The sequence below is a fragment of the Lipophrys pholis genome, assembly GCF_963383615.2.
Source record: "Lipophrys pholis genome assembly, chromosome: 18".
NCBI classification, from domain to species: Eukaryota; Metazoa; Chordata; class Actinopteri; order Blenniiformes; family Blenniidae; genus Lipophrys; species Lipophrys pholis.
The window spans coordinates 11649011-11667576 of record NC_137646.1 but is presented as its reverse complement, the minus strand read 5'-3'; the positions used below and the strand labels follow the sequence as shown (position 1 = coordinate 11667576).

Sequence of the window (18566 nt, the reverse complement as noted above, 5' to 3'; positions counted from 1 at the left end):
AGGCAGGCGTGGGTAGAGAGACCCCTGGGGAGTGGAAGGAGGTACTGCAGAGCTGAGAGGTGGTCTATTTTAGATCACTGCAGCAGCACAGAACGGTAGAGGGGAGAGAGAGAGAGAGAGAGAGAGAGAGAGAGAGAGAGAGAGAGACTAAATGTACTTGTGAGGGTGCAGAATTTAGTTGGAGCTTTTCTGTTTAGCGTTGAGATGTTCATCTCTGACTTTACATCACTACTGAAACACCAAAACATCCCCATCTTGATGGCGATATGACAAAATCTTTTTCTTTTCCACTTTGACTTTATGTGTTTTCTGTTAATATGGATCCAAATTTGTAACAGTGGGTATAGTAGCTAAAACTTCTCCCATTTTTGGTAATGGGGACATCATTGAGTCTCTACTTCTGAGTTCAAGTGAATTACTGTTAGTTTGTTTTCTTGTTCCGACTGACTGCAGGCAATGTGGTAGAGTAACTCACAACACCATCTTGTGGTAAAATATGGTATTACAGAATAGTCTTTGGCTGTAACCAGCTGGTTGAGAAGAAGAAATAAAGTAAGCGTTCTTCATCCATCCCCTTGGGGAGATTATATGTCTGTATTTAACTCATCCTATTCGCAGTTAACCTGAGTCACACATACTTAAAGCAGTGTGCTGCTGTGGAGCAGCATGCAGGGAGCTGGTTGGGGTCAAGGTTCCTGCTCAGAGACCTGATGTGGCCCACTTCTCTAACTAATAATGTATGAAGCTAGAGAAACACTCTTTGGATTTTAAACTGATAGCTACTGTACATTTATGACCATAGCACTGGGGTGAGTGTTAGCGATGTGTGCTAACACAGGCTGCATCATTTTGCTGGACGTCCTGTTTATCTGACTTTGTCCCTGGAAGAAATGACTGGATACATACTACAACACAACCATCTACTAGTTAAAAACTGGAAGCGCTTGAAGCTGGATTCTTTATCCATTATTGGATTTTTGTTTTTATATTTGGCCATGAGAACATCTTAAACATTAATGACCTGTGGTCACGACTGTCCTTCACGGTTTCAGCGTCCATCGATGCTCTCAGAAATTCAAATTCAAATTTTAAATTTCCTGACTCTCTTCCGCCGAGACAACGGCGCAGCTCTGCTTCAGCTTCTTTTTTCAAACATGCTGTAAATGAAATGATTTTTGTGGAACCCTCCCTGAACTCTCTGAGCCTGTGCCAGCGCAACTCTTTGATTTTCGTAGCCTGTAATCTACAAAGATTGTCGCTTGACACTGACAATAACTGCTAATTAATCCTCTGACACTGCCACCACATTAGACTTCATCACGGCCACGGCCCGACCACCGCCGGCCCTCATGCCCCCCCCCCCCAAATCCAGCTCACTCCCGGCTGGAGGTGTACGCAGCACGACCCCGAGGTTGATTGAAGTGAAGTGAGGGATAATAAGTTTGTGCGGCACTGATGAAACTTCTGTGACACGCTGTGGAAGTGATGCTAATTGCCAAGTGCCACTGAGAAGTGCTCCATTAATGCATCTGGAAGAGACAGAAAAAAAAAAGAAACCTGAGGAAAACAGTGCTGACAGTTTCACTAAATCCTTTTTACTTTAGTTGAAGTGTTGGAGTCGGATGCAAAGTGAAGCGACGCTCCACGGGCAGAAAGCCACGCCGTTGTCGGATTGGAGAGGTGGTGATTTGCTAATCAGCGACTCTTTTGTGTGCAATGGGAACTCTAATATGTCTTCCTTGGAACAACCATGAAATGTTTTAGTTCTGTGTGATTATGTGAAATGACAATGCTTTACTGCTGACACTGTCTTTTCTTCCTGCTTTATCCTTTCACTTGTGTATCAAATCTGTTGTTCACTGACTGCTGGTTCTGTGTGCGATTCTAGTTTCATGTACTAAATTACTGCTAATGCTTTTCTAAAGTGATTTCACTTTGCGTATCACCTATTTAATCTCACTCAATCTAAATTATGCATAAATCTGTTTAACTTGTTCGTGCTTTTAAAAAAAAAAAAAACAACAACAACCATTTAAACTCAAGGTAACTAGTATGCTGTTAACATGTCTAACCCAACAAACCAGCCCAAAAACACTTTCGCAAGTTCTTCCTGTCCGAACTAAAGCTGCATTAAAGTACATAACTTGCTAAACGTTTGCCATGTTGCCCTTCTAACCTCTAACCTTTTCAGATTCTCTTGTAACCTCTCTTAATTTGTCTTCTCCAAATTTCTTAAAGGGAACTTTGATAATGAGCGCCTGGCTATTGCTAGACAAAGAATCCCATACCGACTTGGTCGGGTAGTTGACGAGTGGCTACTCGACAAAGGTAATAAAATCCCTTTAACTCCACTAATGATCTAACCGTCTAACCTACCGTTAACCACCACTCTGGAGGAGGTGCAGTGCCACGCAGCAAAGGGTGAATGTAATTTGGCTCTTTAACTGAAGGTCCCAAAGCAGATTGGAACAATCGGCGCAGTAGCTAGCGGCTACATCGCTAGCTAACGCCTCCCAGTTACTATTCATCTCCAAGCATGGAACTCTGTTGGAGGACATGTCGCTGTCTTCTATTTGTATTTGTTGTGTAACAATTGGCAATGAAACCCCCCCCCAAAAAATGTGTACCTTCTCTAAAAGCACCTGAAACTGGGGCTGCATCTCTTCAGAGGATAACCCCCCAAATAACCCAACATAACCCCCCAATAACCTGAACACATGCAAATAACCTACTGACTCCGTGTTCTTCTTTCCTGTGTCTTCTGTTGGCTGAATGTGAATTCTGTATATTCAATCATGAAAAAGAAATCCGGGGGAATAAAAAAAAAGAAAATCCGACTATCATCACTGGATCTCCCCCTTCTCCCCACCCCCACAGAAAAAAAAAAAAGAATCCCCCACCTCCCATGAATGTCACTAAAAGTTAAAGGGACTCTTGAAGTGTTCATTCACATGCAGTATTTGGGCGCCATTTTGCCCACCCGACCTCAGGACTTAGCTTGCGCCAGAAGTTTGAAATGTGGTCCGCCTCCCCTGCATCAAAGTGATCGTGCTTTAACCCTTTGAGTGCCGAGCGTCCCAACCTCTTTGTCTTGTGCCGTGTGTTTGTGCTGCTGAAGGTGGTTGATTCTTCACACAAAATAACGAGGCCAACACTTTAGCTGAGTCACAGTCACACATAGTAACATTTACTATATATACATTAAAAAAAAACACAACAGAGAGAAAAGAATGCCTGAATGACAAAATCTGTGAGACTTTACAGTTATGTTTGCATTAGCGGCTCTATTTGCATAGGAGATGTGTTGAGATTATCATGAATTAAGCGTTTCAAGCCAATTAGCTTCAGGGGCTCCTTTTGAAACAGCATTGTGAGTGATAACACATGCAGGGATGAATTCAGGAGATTAAAAAAAAAAAGAAAACGTCTCCGAGAGCAAAATGAAGTATTCATGCGACAGACAAACAAGATAAATGAAGAGCGCTTGCATATTTATTTCATGGAGACAAAACAATCCTCGCGTTCCATCTCCAGCTCCTGCAAACCGACTCCTGCGCTCACCTCCGGTGCGTCGGGGGGGGAGCCACTTTTCGCTGAGGGTAGTCAGGGCACAAATCAGAATTAAAAAAGACTTAGGAGATGAAAGTTAAATGAAAAAGTGGATCAATAAAAAATGACTTGCCCACTTATGAAGTGATTTGTGCATGCTATGAAAGTCTAAAGAGAATGAGCTTAAGACTGAATGCATTATTCTCTTTCTTCCATAGTTCGCGATGAGTTCGTTTAGGGGAGGAGAAAGGTAGACGGCAGGAATAAACATAAAAACCTCGTCAGGCCTCAAGTGCAGGCTTTGATCAGGACACACTCTCAGGCAGAAGGTCGCTTATTTCTTAAAACGATTGGTTTTGTCAGACACACGTCATGCACCAAAGAGGCAAAGCGGTTGCATAAAGGACACATTAGTCTAGATAAACGAAGGGGAATTCCTGAGCTCAAAGGGTTAAAGCTGTTTGTCGCTTTGATCCGGAAGCGGATAGAACTCAACACTAACAAGCTTCTAAGCAGAATCTAACCACCTAACAGCAAATCAAACTCCACCCACACTAACCACTGAGGGCTTCTCTTTGCACTCCACACCTGCCTGCCAATTGACCCGATTCGGCCGACTTCCTCACAGCTTTGCCCCGCTGGTGACCAAATTCAGAGAGCCCTCAGTTATAACCTTGTTATAAATCATGTTCTAACGTTGGCCCCGGATGTCAACATTCGGAAGAACTTGGACAGGTTGCGGCAGTCGTTCAGGACGACGGAAACAAAACCAATCTAAACCAAGCTAACAATGTTCTAACTCCTGCTAAAAGATCCAGACCTCCACATGTCTCGTCCTCGCCTCCACAAAACTCAGAGGGTTAAAACGAAGAAAACCAATCCCAAATTCAAGAGAAAGACAAAGGTCCCTTTAACATTTATTGTTTTCACCACTGGAGAAATGTATGTCAATGTATTCTGCTGTGTGTCGCTTGCGGTGGCGGGTGAATGGTGGGTTTGAATGTGGTAAGCAGCCCAGATCATGCCGCGGGAGACATCCTGCAAATGGTTCAGGCTGTGTGGCCAGTTTTGCTGATTTTTGTCGCACAAACGCCTCTGGGGGTCTCACCATGATTCAGAGCTGGGTTTTAAGCCGAGTGCAGAGAGAAATCAGCCCCTGTGGGTCTCCTCTTCAAGTACCTTCCTCAGTTGGGTAAAAGAACAAGCAAAATTCAGCGTGAGTCTCAAGTTCACAAAGACAGATGCAAAACAAGAGGCTAATCGCATGCGTTCACCCACACAAATCAGTATTTCAGTCACACCAGGGGAATAATGGAAGTCATTGGAGGCCAAGCGGCGTCCTGAGCCACGTCGCTGCCCTGTCTCGCCGCATCTTTTTGCAGAGCCCTCATCCCTTCTTCCCTACTGTGCATGAGACAGATCAGAGTAAGCATCCACGGGCGACTGTGCGACCGCTGACTAAATCCAAAATGGCAGCCATTACGGAGAACCAATGGAGGGGAAAAAATCCTGAGTCCCAAAAGTTTTCAACAGCTCTATCTGAGACAAAACTCACTCAGATGCGTCCCTTTTCGCCTTTTCTTTGTGATGGATCTGTCATGCCAGGTTTGCTTCTCTGTGTCTAATCCTCCCCTCCATTCCACTCTTTTTTTCCCTTTTGACCATTGGTGCCAGCCTTCTCCAAAAAAAGAAAAAAAAACCCTCAGCAGTGGAGCCTTTTTTTTCTTTTTTTTTTAATCTAGAAACAGCACCAACATTGGATCACAGCTTCCTCATCTCATCCGGGAGAGCTACAACAAAATAAAGATTTACAAACATTGAGCAAGAATCAATTTTCCCGTCGGCGTTCGTTTAGCAGATGAAAACAAAAACAAAGTTCCCAGAAGGATCGGAACATTTTCCTCTTTACATCTTCTTCTGGCGAGGAGTTTATCCCTGCTGACCGAGCTCCGAGTTCAGAGAGGACAGGAGAGGAAGAATACTAGGACACCGGGTCTCAGTGGCCTAAAAAGTGAGGTTTAATGTTTAGTGTTTAATGGCACGGTGCACACAGGTCCTCCCCCCCATACCCCCTCACTCCTTAATCGAAAGCAATCAAGTCTTCCCACTTGGTGTGTGGCCAGAGCCCAAATCAAATCTCCAGACTCGGCGCCACTCCAGATCTGCTATTCGCTATCCCTGCTTCCTTCTCAGTGATTCTCTCACATCTGGCTGCGGATGGGCAGAAAGCTTCTGCCTTTCAGCAAATCCCTGATGAGCTCCGCGTCCCGCTGAGCCACTAGCTTGTTTTCTCATTTGATCCCTTCTGCACTGTTAAAGCCACATTTGAGAGAAATCACTTAAGGGAAACCGAATGAGTCGTAGCGCGCTTGCTCATGAGCGGCTAGGTGGCGACGAGAAGGCGGCTCTGTCGCGGGGGAAGAAGGGACTCTTTACTCTTATTTCATGGTCCCCTACCATGAAATGGCCTAAAAACAGTATAGTCACAGCTGGAGCGAATGAAAAGAGAGCAGATTGTTCCCAGCTAACTGCCGTGCTATCTCTCTTTGTGCCTAACTAACAGCATCACTTGTTTAAGATCTACATACAGATATAGGATCAGATACAGAGCCACAATAAATCCAGTCTACTCTTCTCTTGAACACTCGCCACCACCAGCGTGAGCGCTCTCAGCTGCCTCCGAGGACCTCGGGGGCGCCGCACTCTCCTCCCAGGGCTCTCTCGTCTATCTTCATGGCACATTTGGCTCTTCATCTCCATTGTCAAGCTAAATGAATTCATCGTGTTCAACCCAAACCCGCCCTAACTTGTGAGGAGTTAAAAAAAAAAAAAAAAAAAAAAAAAGGCAAAGCACTCTTAATTACCAAAGAGAGCCTTGCACTGAGGAGATAACTCGGGAACACTTCATAATCGACTATGTCAGCATCCCACCCTACCCCCCATTGTGCGCCAGCCTTCTTTGACTTTCTCTCTCCAAAGTCCCTTTTCTTTCTTCACAAAACCAAATTGAAAGTGGGGGGGGGGGGGGGGGGGTTGTTTGTTGATACCCAACATTCTGAAGGATTTGTACACATAAAGGCTTATTGCGTGGTCCAACTTTTTGTCGCGCCCGTCACTTGTATTGACGGAGATAAATTCCGGGCCCACCTCGCAACGAAGCTGCTTGCCACCATGTGGCATCCCACCTCTGCGTGAGAAAAATTGAAGAATAGAACAAAAAAAAACAGAAGAGGAGGGAGGATGAAGGAGGGATAATGATGACAATGGTGGGAGAAAGATGTGGCTCTCTCCAGATACATTCCCCACCTTCACGTCCTTGAATCTAGACCGAGATTACCCGTTACTATGGCTCACAACCAGGGGGCAGGGCCTCGCCACTGTACGCCCTTCTTCTCTCCACCTACTTTCTGGGGGTTGTAGCAAACACACAGCTATTATTTTGCAGCCTCCGACAAGCAATCGGTGCATTAGCAAGCCGAGCGTGGCCCGAGCCCGGCCCACTCCCCGCTCGGGCTCAGCTCAGCTAGTAATTACCGACCACAGCTCATCTGAGACGAGCCATTCCTCTCTCTGGGGAAAGGAGGGCGGCGCATTAATGCTCCAGATTTGTTTCTCCAGCAGCTTTTTGGGGAAGTTTGCTTTTAGTAGAAGAACGAGCAAGACCCTATTTGTGTGATCAAACGAGAGCTTTTAAATATGGCGTCTGGCCTTGGTTGCATAAGAAAAAAGCAAACCAATTGCTGTAACTTCATGACATAATCAGGCTGTGAGTGGACCAAGAGCCAGGTCAGTATATCTGTTACCAGTCAAAAAAAAACAAAAAAACGTAATTGGTCATAATTATATCCTCTTACATTAAAAAAAAAAAAATTCAATCACATGCTTCACCCATTTTCTTGCTTTCATCAAATACACTTTCACAGACACTCGGAGGAGGGTAGGATTTCTGTTCCAGAACTTCATTGCATTTTTTTATTATCGGGTAGCAGAGCTACCACGACAATGTTCACCTTCATTCAGCCAAGGCATGATTAAAATTTAGAGTTGGGTTTTTTTTACACCTCCCTTTATCACTTCTGTTTTATATATATATATATATATATATATATATATATATATATATATATATATATATAAAGAACCAGAAAGTGACAATAAAAGAAGCACAACCAGACAAAGTGAAGTCAAACAATTAGAAAAGTCTACAATAATATCAAAAACACATGACGCTGAATTATATCATGAATGGAATGTTTCACAACTTTAACAAGAAAAGTGGGAAAGTGGGAACAACTATAAAAAGTCATGAAATGAAAAAGAGAAGCTAAAACCAATCACAGTAGGTGATAAAATGACTACAAAGGGATGAAAAGTTAAAAAATTAGACAAACTTAATGAAACATTTAGAAATAGACACAAAAGACCTTAATGATGCACATTTACAAAGAGATGTCAAATGTCCCAAACCAGATGCAAGACAAAATCTGTTGGTAAAACAACCTAAAGGAACACACAAGATGCTCACTAACAACAGAACAGATAAATCATCAACAGAAAATCACAAATAACAACAAACAGGTACAAAACAAAACATATACATTTATTCATCCATCTTTGGCACCATATTATACATTTTAAGGTCATTGGATCCTGGACCAGTTTCCAAATAAATGAGAGAATTCACATTCCTGTTTTGTTTTGGACTATGGAGAAAACGTATTCACTTACATGGAGAACAAGCAAACAAACTCCACATGAAGAGTCCTAACCACCAGACCGCCGTATAACCTGCAAAGAAGATAATGCTTAAGGCCCTGTTTTCACGCCAACCTTTCAAGAGAAAATACTGCATTTTTGTTTCCAAAAAGTTCCGCGTTTACACAACAACATAGCCAAGCTACATAAGAAAAACACAAAGAGGGTCCAAACAATGACTAAAAACAAGCGCAAGCACAAAAACATCCAACTGAGCTGAACAACATGCAACTGTAAAGAAAAACACATAAACAAATGCAACACGAAACACAAAACAACCATAAAGTGTGTCAGCAGAACCAGAAAAGTCAAATGAATAACAAAACAAGAAAGATATGAGATCAATAAAACAAAGCAACTTCAAAAACAAAGTGTCACGCAATAAGTACAATGTGACACAAAGCAACCACAATGCAATTCAGGACAAGTTTAAAAATGCTTGAAGTGAATACATTCATACAAAACAGATATGAAGTGATGCCAAAAAGGCATAAAAAGATTGATGACAGAAACACAAACAAATGCCAAAATGACCCAAAAGTGCCACAAAACCATCACAGGGACATAAAAAATCTGCAAAAGCACACAAAGTTAAACAAAATGATCAGAGACACAAAATTACCTTAAAGGGGAAAATAAACAAGTAAAATAAAGATTTCGTCACAAGACAAACCAACTCCACCGAAACTCAAAACAACCACAAAACAACAGAAAACAAAACATGAAACTCAATCAAAAAGCATGCAACAATGACTACAAAACTATAGAAGCCACTAAAGGACCAACTGTGATGATGAAACAACTTCAAACAGGCACAAAATAATGGAACGAGGGCCACAAAGACAGAGGAACCGCAGCGATAACCAAGACTTTCAACACAATCACAACGAAATGCAGAAAGACTTCAGAGACGAAGCTGATCTGAGACACAAAAGCAAGCACAGAGAGATTCAAAAGAAGAGCAAAGAGTTGCAAATTCATGGACATGAGACAAAATATTACCGGAACAACCACAGAAAGGAAACGTGAAGGCACAGAAGAACTGCAAAACAAACACAAAACAAACACGACAACAACAAAGAGACAGACACAACCTGAAACAATTATAAAGCTTTGTTAAAGACACAAAAGTGATCATAACGATACAATTAGAGCTCCACTTGCTCTCGTGGAATTGTTTGTTTTCCTCTTTAAAAGTAAGTTTATAAATACATATATAGATATATAAATATATTTATATATTTAAAACAAGATACTGAACTTGAACCCAGAATGACTATATGAAAACACAAATTGATGTTTTATGCATTGTCTGTGCCCAGAGAGCCGTGAGTTCATATCCCACAATGCATTGCGAGGGCCTCCCACACTGCTCTCAGCAGGTGTTTACAAAGGAAAAGCAGTTTCCACTGTGAAATGACATGTTTAAGGCCTCTCTCCAACATGATCTAATGTCAGAGTTTGATCACAGACTCTTGTCATTCCAGCTGATTTCAAAGTGTTCCCAACACTCTCGATAATTAACTCACACCGTAGCTATCTTTCACAATCTCTTTGAAATTTCCCACTTAAACAATAACTTCAGTCTACAATGCAAGTGTTGCATTTTCACATCACTCCTCATGACAGCACGTGTGTCTCAGCCAGTTATTTTTTGCATCCTTCGCACCCCGAGGATAAATGGAAACCCACTTCCTGTATATGAGCACTTTCACGGTGACACGGTGGCTCATGTAACAGAGAACTCTGGCCTCAGATGAGGAGAGGTGCCCATCATAAAAGCCCATCATTACCACACAGTTAAGCATGTGATTAGTACTTGAGAATGAGGGAGTGAGCCTGAAGGTGACTCAACATGCATTTATTTCCCTCTACATGGGAAGCGCTTCACATTTTTTTACTTCTTTCTAGAAATCTCTCTGTCCGTCTATCGCTGTCTTTAACTGCGTCATTCCTCTTGTTCCTTTTATCGAGCATCGCCATCGACTCAATGCATCCCACCCCGGTCTCCTCGGCTTTCTCCCAGTCCCCCTCGTCTGTCATCCCTCCCCTCCAGCCGCTGTCCATCCTCGGATAACTGAACCTGGTAGGACATGGGGATAAAAATGTGGATTTGTTTGAAGATATTCATTAAAAACGGCACGCCAATAGAACATGTGGAGTATGAGCGAGTCCACGTCTTGCCCTGTATGGATTACCTGCCAGCCAGAGAAAGGGGTGTGCACCACATTCTACGTTATAAATGTAAAAGAAACCGCTCTCCCCCCGAGCTGCACAGGACATTGTGACATGTGGGGGTCATTGCTTCAATGATTTGAGGAGGAAATCGAAACTACCGCACTCCTCATCCCTCTAGCGAAACCCCACTCAGTGTTTGTAGTGCAAGGGACCCACTGAGACCACATTGCAGATAACAATGCTTTTATCAATAGTCATGGCTGCTTAACATGCCACATAATTAGAGTAGTGAAAATCTTTGTAGCTCCGGCGTCTCTCCCGGAAACCACTAAAACGGGCAAAGCAGTGCAGCCCTGGCTGTTCTCCACGGATAGCGTAGCCTTGGGATTCCGCGTACGACTACGGCGCCACGAACAACTGCGCTCTTTGTGCCGCCCGCGTCGCCGTCTTTCTATGCAGATCGCTTCATCACCCAGAGCTATTTTTACTCCACTTTGTTTTGTGACAAATTTGAGGGCTCCCACGTGCTGTTTAGATCATTCCGCATTATATTCCACCAGGGAAAGAGTCAGAACCTACGCCAAGATTTTAACTGTAACAGGGACTGACAGGAGGAAGAAAGTCGCCTTAGATAGAGAGAGAGAGAGAGAGAGAGAGAGAGAGAGAGAGAGAGAGAGAGAGAGAGAGAGAGAGAGAGAGAGAGAGAGAGAGAGAGAGAGAGAGAGAGAGAGAGAGAGAGAGAGAGAGAGAGAGAGAGAGAGAGAGAGAGAGAGAGAGAGAGAGAGAGAGAGAGAGAGAGAGAGAGAGAGACTAAATGTACTTGTGAGGGTGCAGAATTTAGTTGGAGAGAGATAGATAGATAGATAGATAGATAGATAGATAGATAGATAGATAGATAGATAGATAGATAGATAGAAGCTAGTTAGACAATCCAATATGCAAATTAGTGCCTCCTTGCTTTTATCCCCTGTGCCTTGTTACCTAACAATCCTCAAACACAGACAGATGAAGATAAATAGAAGAGTTGAAGCGTCGGGCGGCTTCGGTCTCAGCTCTGTAGCTGCAGTCGCTCATTGCAGAAGCCTGACCACTCCGCTCTCTGCACTGCAGTTAATTAAGGCTTTGTGTATGCCTGTGAATGCCTCTTATAATGAGGCTCCGGCTGTCTGACCACCTCCCCACCCCCCCTCCTCGCCACCATGGCCCCCCTCAACGCCCATGCGCCCTGCCCTGCCCAGCCGCCCCCATCCCCAAGCCTCTGGCCATTAGATGTCTATCAACTGATGAGCCCTGGAGAGACAGAGAGACAGTCAGCAGCCACCCAGTCCTGCTGAATTGGTAGGACGGACCCTCATCAGTGTGCTGCTCTCTCTCGGCCACACGCACACACCCGTTTCCCCCCCACACAAGGAGAGGCGTATGTAAATAAATTGCCAGTCGAACACACACCGCTTGAAAAGGCCAACTATCACACACATAAAGGTCATCTCACTGACACATTTCATAAGTTATTATATACGCGTGCACACGCCCGCTCCTCTGCAAGCGGCTCCGTCACATTAAGCGCCTTGATTGCTTGTCATGCGGAGGCTTCTTTTTCAGGCCCGCCAACCAACCGCCCCCCTCCCGGCTCATCCCCGCCGCCTAAATTGGCTCTTAAAACCGGCATGTCACTTTTGATTTGACCCGGCAGACCCCGAAACAATAACTTCATCAGGCCCTGTTAGAGTCTCATCCTTACCAGACAGCTACAAAAACAAACACTGATTTCCCTTCATCTAGTCTGGAGGGCACCTTTCTCCCTCCTCACTCCGTCTCTCTCAGACGGGGCGAACACATAAGTGGCTGCCACAGTGCTCCACTGAGCTCAGGGCTCCTCTTTTTTTGTTTTTCCTTTGTTGTTGTTTTTTTTTAACAAAGGAGAAGAATTCAAACAGGTTACTTAGAGGAGGCTCCTGCTCTCATGTGCACTGAATTTCAGAGGTAACGTGAGGTAACCCCCACTGCTCTGCAATAATACGCAGCTTGGCTTTCATTTTATTACCGTCAGTGACTCATAACTTAAATTTCTGTGTGTGTGAACAGAGAATCTTTTGCTGTTTAAACTCGGCCAAGTGGCATCACTTGCCCCCCATTTACACGATCAACCGGAAAAGGAAGACAGCCAGATTTCAAAAACAAACACCGTTTACATGGAAACACCAGAAATCCTGAAAATACTATTGTTTTAATGCCAGGCTACTCGTTGATGATGTGACTTGCAGAACAGAACAGTAAATACAGACAGAAATATTCTTATGAACTGTCTTTCTTCATTGTATCAACCCACTCATTATAAAAGATGTCTCCTCATGTGATCCAGATGATGGTGTAGGAAATGTACTGTTCAGTGGAGAAACCCTGCACAAGCGCTCATCAATTCAAGCATAATTTCAGGAAAGTTCTGTTGGAGACCGATGTATTTCAAAAACAGGGCATTAGATCCACCTTGCAAGAGGATGCGAGATCATATGAGGTCCCAAAGCTTTGCACACTGTCCCACTGTCAATGTGTCCATGTCAAAAACACATCAAAAGGCACTTTCTTGAAAGTAGAACAGACCTGAGAAAGCGCCCATTGTTTCCTGTATGGTCATGATGGAGTCTGGCTCCACTGTAAAGTTTTGGCACATCAGAGATCAGAGAGGAGGATTCAGGAAGTTTCTAAGACGCAATCTGAAGGGGGCTCCAAAGAAAAAAGACTGCAAGCCACTCACTTAGGCATTCTGAGAGAAAACCCAGCTGTTAGGTAAACCAAGAGGAACACAGAGCTTCTAACCACTTCTTGACGCTGTCAGTGGCCATTCGGATCCAGGTAGGAGAAGTGTGTTTGAAATGGGAGACCCTCGAGGCCGATGTGTTTGTGTGTTGGGTGGGATGGTGGCGGGTTGGACGGGGAACTGCTTTTGTACCTGTGTTCAATCCTGATGTTCAAGGTTGCACTGTAAGTACAACCGTGTGGTTTCTCCTCCCTCCTTTTCCTTGCTGATGTTCACATTCCGACAAGCCGGTGCATCGTTTCACCGCCGTGTCACTCCCACACCAAACATACTAAGTGATAAGACAGCGAGAATTCAGCTATTATGTCAACAGCGCATATGCCAGACATTAAGCCTCATCATCATAGAGTTAGGGGACAGGAGCCGGGTCCCTTGTGGGTCCCTGACGGGCCTAATGATCTGATAATGGGATGACATGTGTAATGGTCCATCTCCGTGGAATAGATTTATCTCCTCTGTTGAAAAGTTACAAATACACAGTGATTTTTTTTATTTATTTATTTTTTGCCTACCCACGCACAAACATAATTGCACACATGTGCGCTAATAGACAGTATTTCTCTGATAGCCTCCACCCACCTGGGTGCTGCACATATGTCACAGGAAGTGCACCCCTATAGAAGGAGAGTAAATCATAATTAGAGTGATGAAGTAGCCTCTCAGCACCGTTAATTGAAAACAAATGGAACCCCTGCCCGTCCCCAGTGTCTCACACTGACGAGTGCAGGGCCGTCCTCACCGGCTCTCAATCTCACACGGAAAACAATGGCAACGTTCAACAGTTAGTCACAGGAGACATTTGTCATCGATTCAACACACTGAAGTTACCAGGAGAGTGATATGAAGTGCAAACAGGAAAAGGAAGACTCCTTCAAATCCACCCGTAGAGATTGATCACAATCTATCTGTACAGACCACTTAACAAGGGTGTGCAAAAGCTCACCATAAGATAAAAAAAGAAAATACCTCAAGATTCAGTATGTATGACCAATAAGTCAGTAATGACTCTTTTAGCTTGTCCCCATATTGTTCCATTTCCCATTTTTGTAACATAACACACTTGTCGAACTCAGGAGACGCCAGATCAATGGTATCCAACTCTGGTGCCTTAAAGTCGGTCCTGCATGATTTAGAAGCCTCTGCTTATACACACCTGAATTTCATGACTTGTCACAACCAAGCTGCTAGGAAACTTCAACAAGGTTGCAATCAGTTGTGTGTTGCAGCAGAGAGAGACATAAACCATGCAGGAGGAACTCCGGTACCAGGAGGCCCCGGCACTAAATGGTAAAGCTCCTCATCACATCCTCATATACTTAAAAGCACACAAAGAAAAATGTTAATGAGTAAGCTAGTGATCCCCCCCCCCCCCAAAAAAAAAATCAATAATCACGTTTGCTTAGCTTGTTGAACATTGAAATCTTCAGCAAGAATTCCAATGATTAACTATTGTAGGTGGATCCGAACTCATCGAGATGGAATCTAAATTCTAACTTCTGTGATCCACCAAACTTGTTTAATGGGTTTAAAAAAATATGCACACATAGAAAGACACCACTCCATCCACCATACCGGTCTCCCTCGTGTCAGAGGTTCATACCTTTCTGTCTCAGGAGAGTCGATATTTCCCTCTCAAATACTCACATTAGTGTAGTCTTCCTTTCCACAAACAAACACACTCTCACTTTCCTCACCGGGATTGATTAATCCATAAAAAAGCTCTTTGGCTTCTCCTATTCTCCCACTCTGAGTAATTACCTCCTGAGGTCTGCCTTTAACCCATGTCCTTCCATGCAGTGCACCTCCACCTCACTCCTTCACACCGCCATCAACACCAGTCGAAATAGAGGTCAGAGACGAGGTAAAGTATGAGGAAGTATGAATAAGACCTGAAGTGACATCAGCTGAAGGAAATCCTGGGAGAAAAACTACACCTGTCAGACCCTCCTCCACCAACACCGACACTCCCACCTTCTCCCCACAAGTCACTGGTAACACATTAGTATTGGACCCTGGTTAAACGGTCGACCCTATCCCTCCGTTCATCCATCTATCCGTCCACATGAATGGTAACGACCATAGGGAGGAAGAGCCCTGTTGAATTAAACATTTCCCTCCAATGAGGGTCTCATTTTCCTCTTTCTCTGGACGGCGGAGCGGGGCGATGCTTTTTTCCCTTTTTTTATTCCCTGCCGACAGAGGTACTTTATCATTGTGCAGCTCAGGTGCATTGGAGGTCAATGACACAGCTCCAGCATTGTTCTAATATATTCCATCTCGGGGCAAATGAGATGCATTTTGCTGTGAACCTTCAGTCTCAGGGTCAATCCACAACTGCCCCTGCAATCTATTTGACTGCCAGATTCAGGCAGCATTTCTAGGAATGATGCACATGCCCAACTACATAATGGCCACAACTGCAGCCATCCAGGGTCCAATCTCCCTAAAGTGTTACACAGGAAATCCCATGTGATTGAAACAGTCCCTCAATCTTCCCCCCGTTTCTCACGGCCCCTGTGTGTTACTTTGTATGTGTCGTTGGCTCTGAAACCAGGAGCTCATTTGTATTCTTTGCCTTTTTTTCTCCTTTTTCTTCTCCGCTACTCCGTCCTCTTCCTCCTCGTCTCTCAGGTCGCCAGCTGACGATCTTCAACAGCCAGGCGTTCATAAAAATTGGTGGTGGAGAGAAAGGGCGTCACTTCCAGGGCCAGATCTCAGGCCTGTACTACAACGGCCTGCAGGTGCTCAAGCTGGCGGCCGAGGGCGACCCTAACGTCCAGACCCAGGGCAACCTGCGGCTGGTGGGTGACGTGCCCTCGGTGCTTACTACAGACACCACCTCCACCACCCCGCTGGCTGATATGTCCACCACCATCATGGAGACAACCACCACCATGGCCACGACCACCACCCGCAAACAGCGCTCGCCCACCATGAGGGACAGCGTCACACAGGTGAGTTAGGATCAGGTCTTCTTCATGGAGGTGAGGCTGAGGTTTTCCTTGTGAAAAAGACGACCATTTACTTGGCTTCAAAGATCATCTTCAGTAACTCAATAGCCCTTCCACGGTCAAATGGATGAGCATTTAAAGAAACTTGACGTCAAACATAAGGTCGAACTTTCATGCCGTCAGCTCTGGGTTCTCTGCAAGGCTTCGCTCGTTAGCCCTCAGTCACGTTCATATGTTCAAACAGCCATCCAGCCTAGGAGGAAGTCACTGCACAGCTCCTAATACACCAAACAACACTGCAGTTTTGATTTCCTCTAAGAAGATTTGGCTGACAAGGATCCAGCAAATCACAGAGCAACCAAATACATCAACAAAGGCTGAAAGAGGGAAGACGGGGTGGGGGGATCCTGAGGCAACGAACAGCACGACGACTCCGGGTGCAATAAGCTTATATTTACGATGGCACTTTACACACATGCACGAGAGGCTGTCATTTATGGTCTGATGATTAGCCACATGTGCTAAAGGCTCATAATTGCCACCACAGAGAGCAACAATTAGCAAACAGTGGGGAATCGCTGTTCCCCCACATACATGGAGATGGAAAAGGCGGGTCACCAAGGCCCAGTACTCTCTTAAAAAGACGTAATACAGCACCCACTTGTTCTGGGGGGGGGGATGCTCCACTTTCTGCTTCGTGTCATTAGCTGCAAGCTTTGTACCATGCAAAGAAAACACACAAAAACAATCTGCTATGAACGTATTAAATGACATTTTGTATTAGTTCAACATGAACATTTGGGTTAAATAAAACAGGTCAAGCCTGCTCATATCTTGATAAGCACTCAGTTTTCTCTCAGTTCTGCACAGCATCGGCGTGCCATCACAATAACGGAAGGCATCATATGGATCAATCTGCTAAAGTCAGATTATGGTAATGGTGTTTTTGTGGTTTAACAGTTGATAAAATTTTCCTCCAAACATGTTGCTGCCACCACCATGTAGTTAAATCCATTAATAAAACCACTAGTGGTCTCGCCTCAAAGTGAGAAGATCTGGCTTCAAATACCAGCTGGGCCTTTCTGTGTGGAGTTTGCATGTTCTTCCCATGTGTGCGTGGGCTTCCTCCAGGTACTCTGGGTTCATCCCACAGTCCGAAAACATGCATGTAAGGTTGATTGGTGACTCTAAATTGTCCCTGGGTGGATGGATGGATGGATGGATGGATGGATGGATGGATGGATGGATGGATGGATGGATGGATGGATGGAACATTAATAGAATTCTTTCTAGGATCAAGAGCAAGCTGAAATCCTGTTTTTGTATGTTGATTAAAGTGGATTGTCATTGAGTCTTTGGCTTGACTTTTATACTTTGGCAAATCAGAGATTGAAGTTGAGCTGAGTAATACTTATCTCTTGATTATATTCAACACATCCACCCATTTCATCTATATTTGGGTCACAAAGAGAGACTCAGATGTTAAAAGAAAAAAAACATCTACTCCTACAGCCAATCAAGTCATGTCAAATATCATGAGGGTATGCCTTTTTGGCCACATTTACATATGGCAGGGTATTTACTTGCGTTTTCAAAAAGAAAATGTTTCATACTAGGTCGTTTTCAAAACTATGTTACACCAACCCGCATAAAAACCTTGTCAAAAGCTATTCTGAGCATGCCAAACCTATAGGCGGCAGTGTCGCATACTGTGACGTTACTCTGCCCCCGTCTCAATACAAACATAAAGATGGAGAAGGAGGACATGCACACCTTACAAAGAATAGCCCTAAGTATTAACTCAAAGCAGAGCTAGTCTTCATATGAAATGAACATGTGAACCATTTCATCACCAACCCTTGGAAAGAGCAATTGTTGGGTTTGGACGAGAAAAAAAGAAAAAGAAACACTCCAGAGCATTCATCATTATTTTAAAGCATGTGTGATCCAGAACATCACTGGAAGCCTCTGTTTTCCATTTCCAAGGGAGACATATTCACATCGGCTATTTCTGTTACTGTTAGGACTACGACATGAAAGCGCTCATCTTTAAAAGCTGTCAATTCTTTTCTAATGCAGCGCGAAACACAAAGGCCCAGCTACCAGTGCGGTTCTCGTATTCAGATGTGTTAATTAGTGCTATTCATGTGTGCTGGAGCTCGTCCGAGGATCATTTGGCCAACCACTCGCACTTCGCACTGATAACCATGATCAGCAGATCAGTAATATATTTTTAGACCTTGTTGTTCTTTTTTATCATCTCCACCAACCTCTTCTCTCCACCTCTCATGCAACCACAGCGGCAACCAGTACGG

The 18566-nt window shown here is 44.2% G+C and overlaps 1 protein-coding gene across 1 annotated transcript in view; it reads left to right on the top strand.

Annotated features, from left to right (window-relative positions):
* LOC308123694 (neurexin-2-like) overlaps positions 1–18566 on the top strand; it is a gene marked incomplete at its 5' end in the record, with an annotated part of 459246 nt that overhangs the window by 416229 nt on the left and 24451 nt on the right. The window contains one exon of the mRNA XM_080486315.1: positions 15932–16254. Within this exon, the coding sequence (XP_080342441.1) occupies positions 15932–16254 (323 nt within the window). The remainder of the gene's footprint in view (positions 1–15931; positions 16255–18566) is intronic.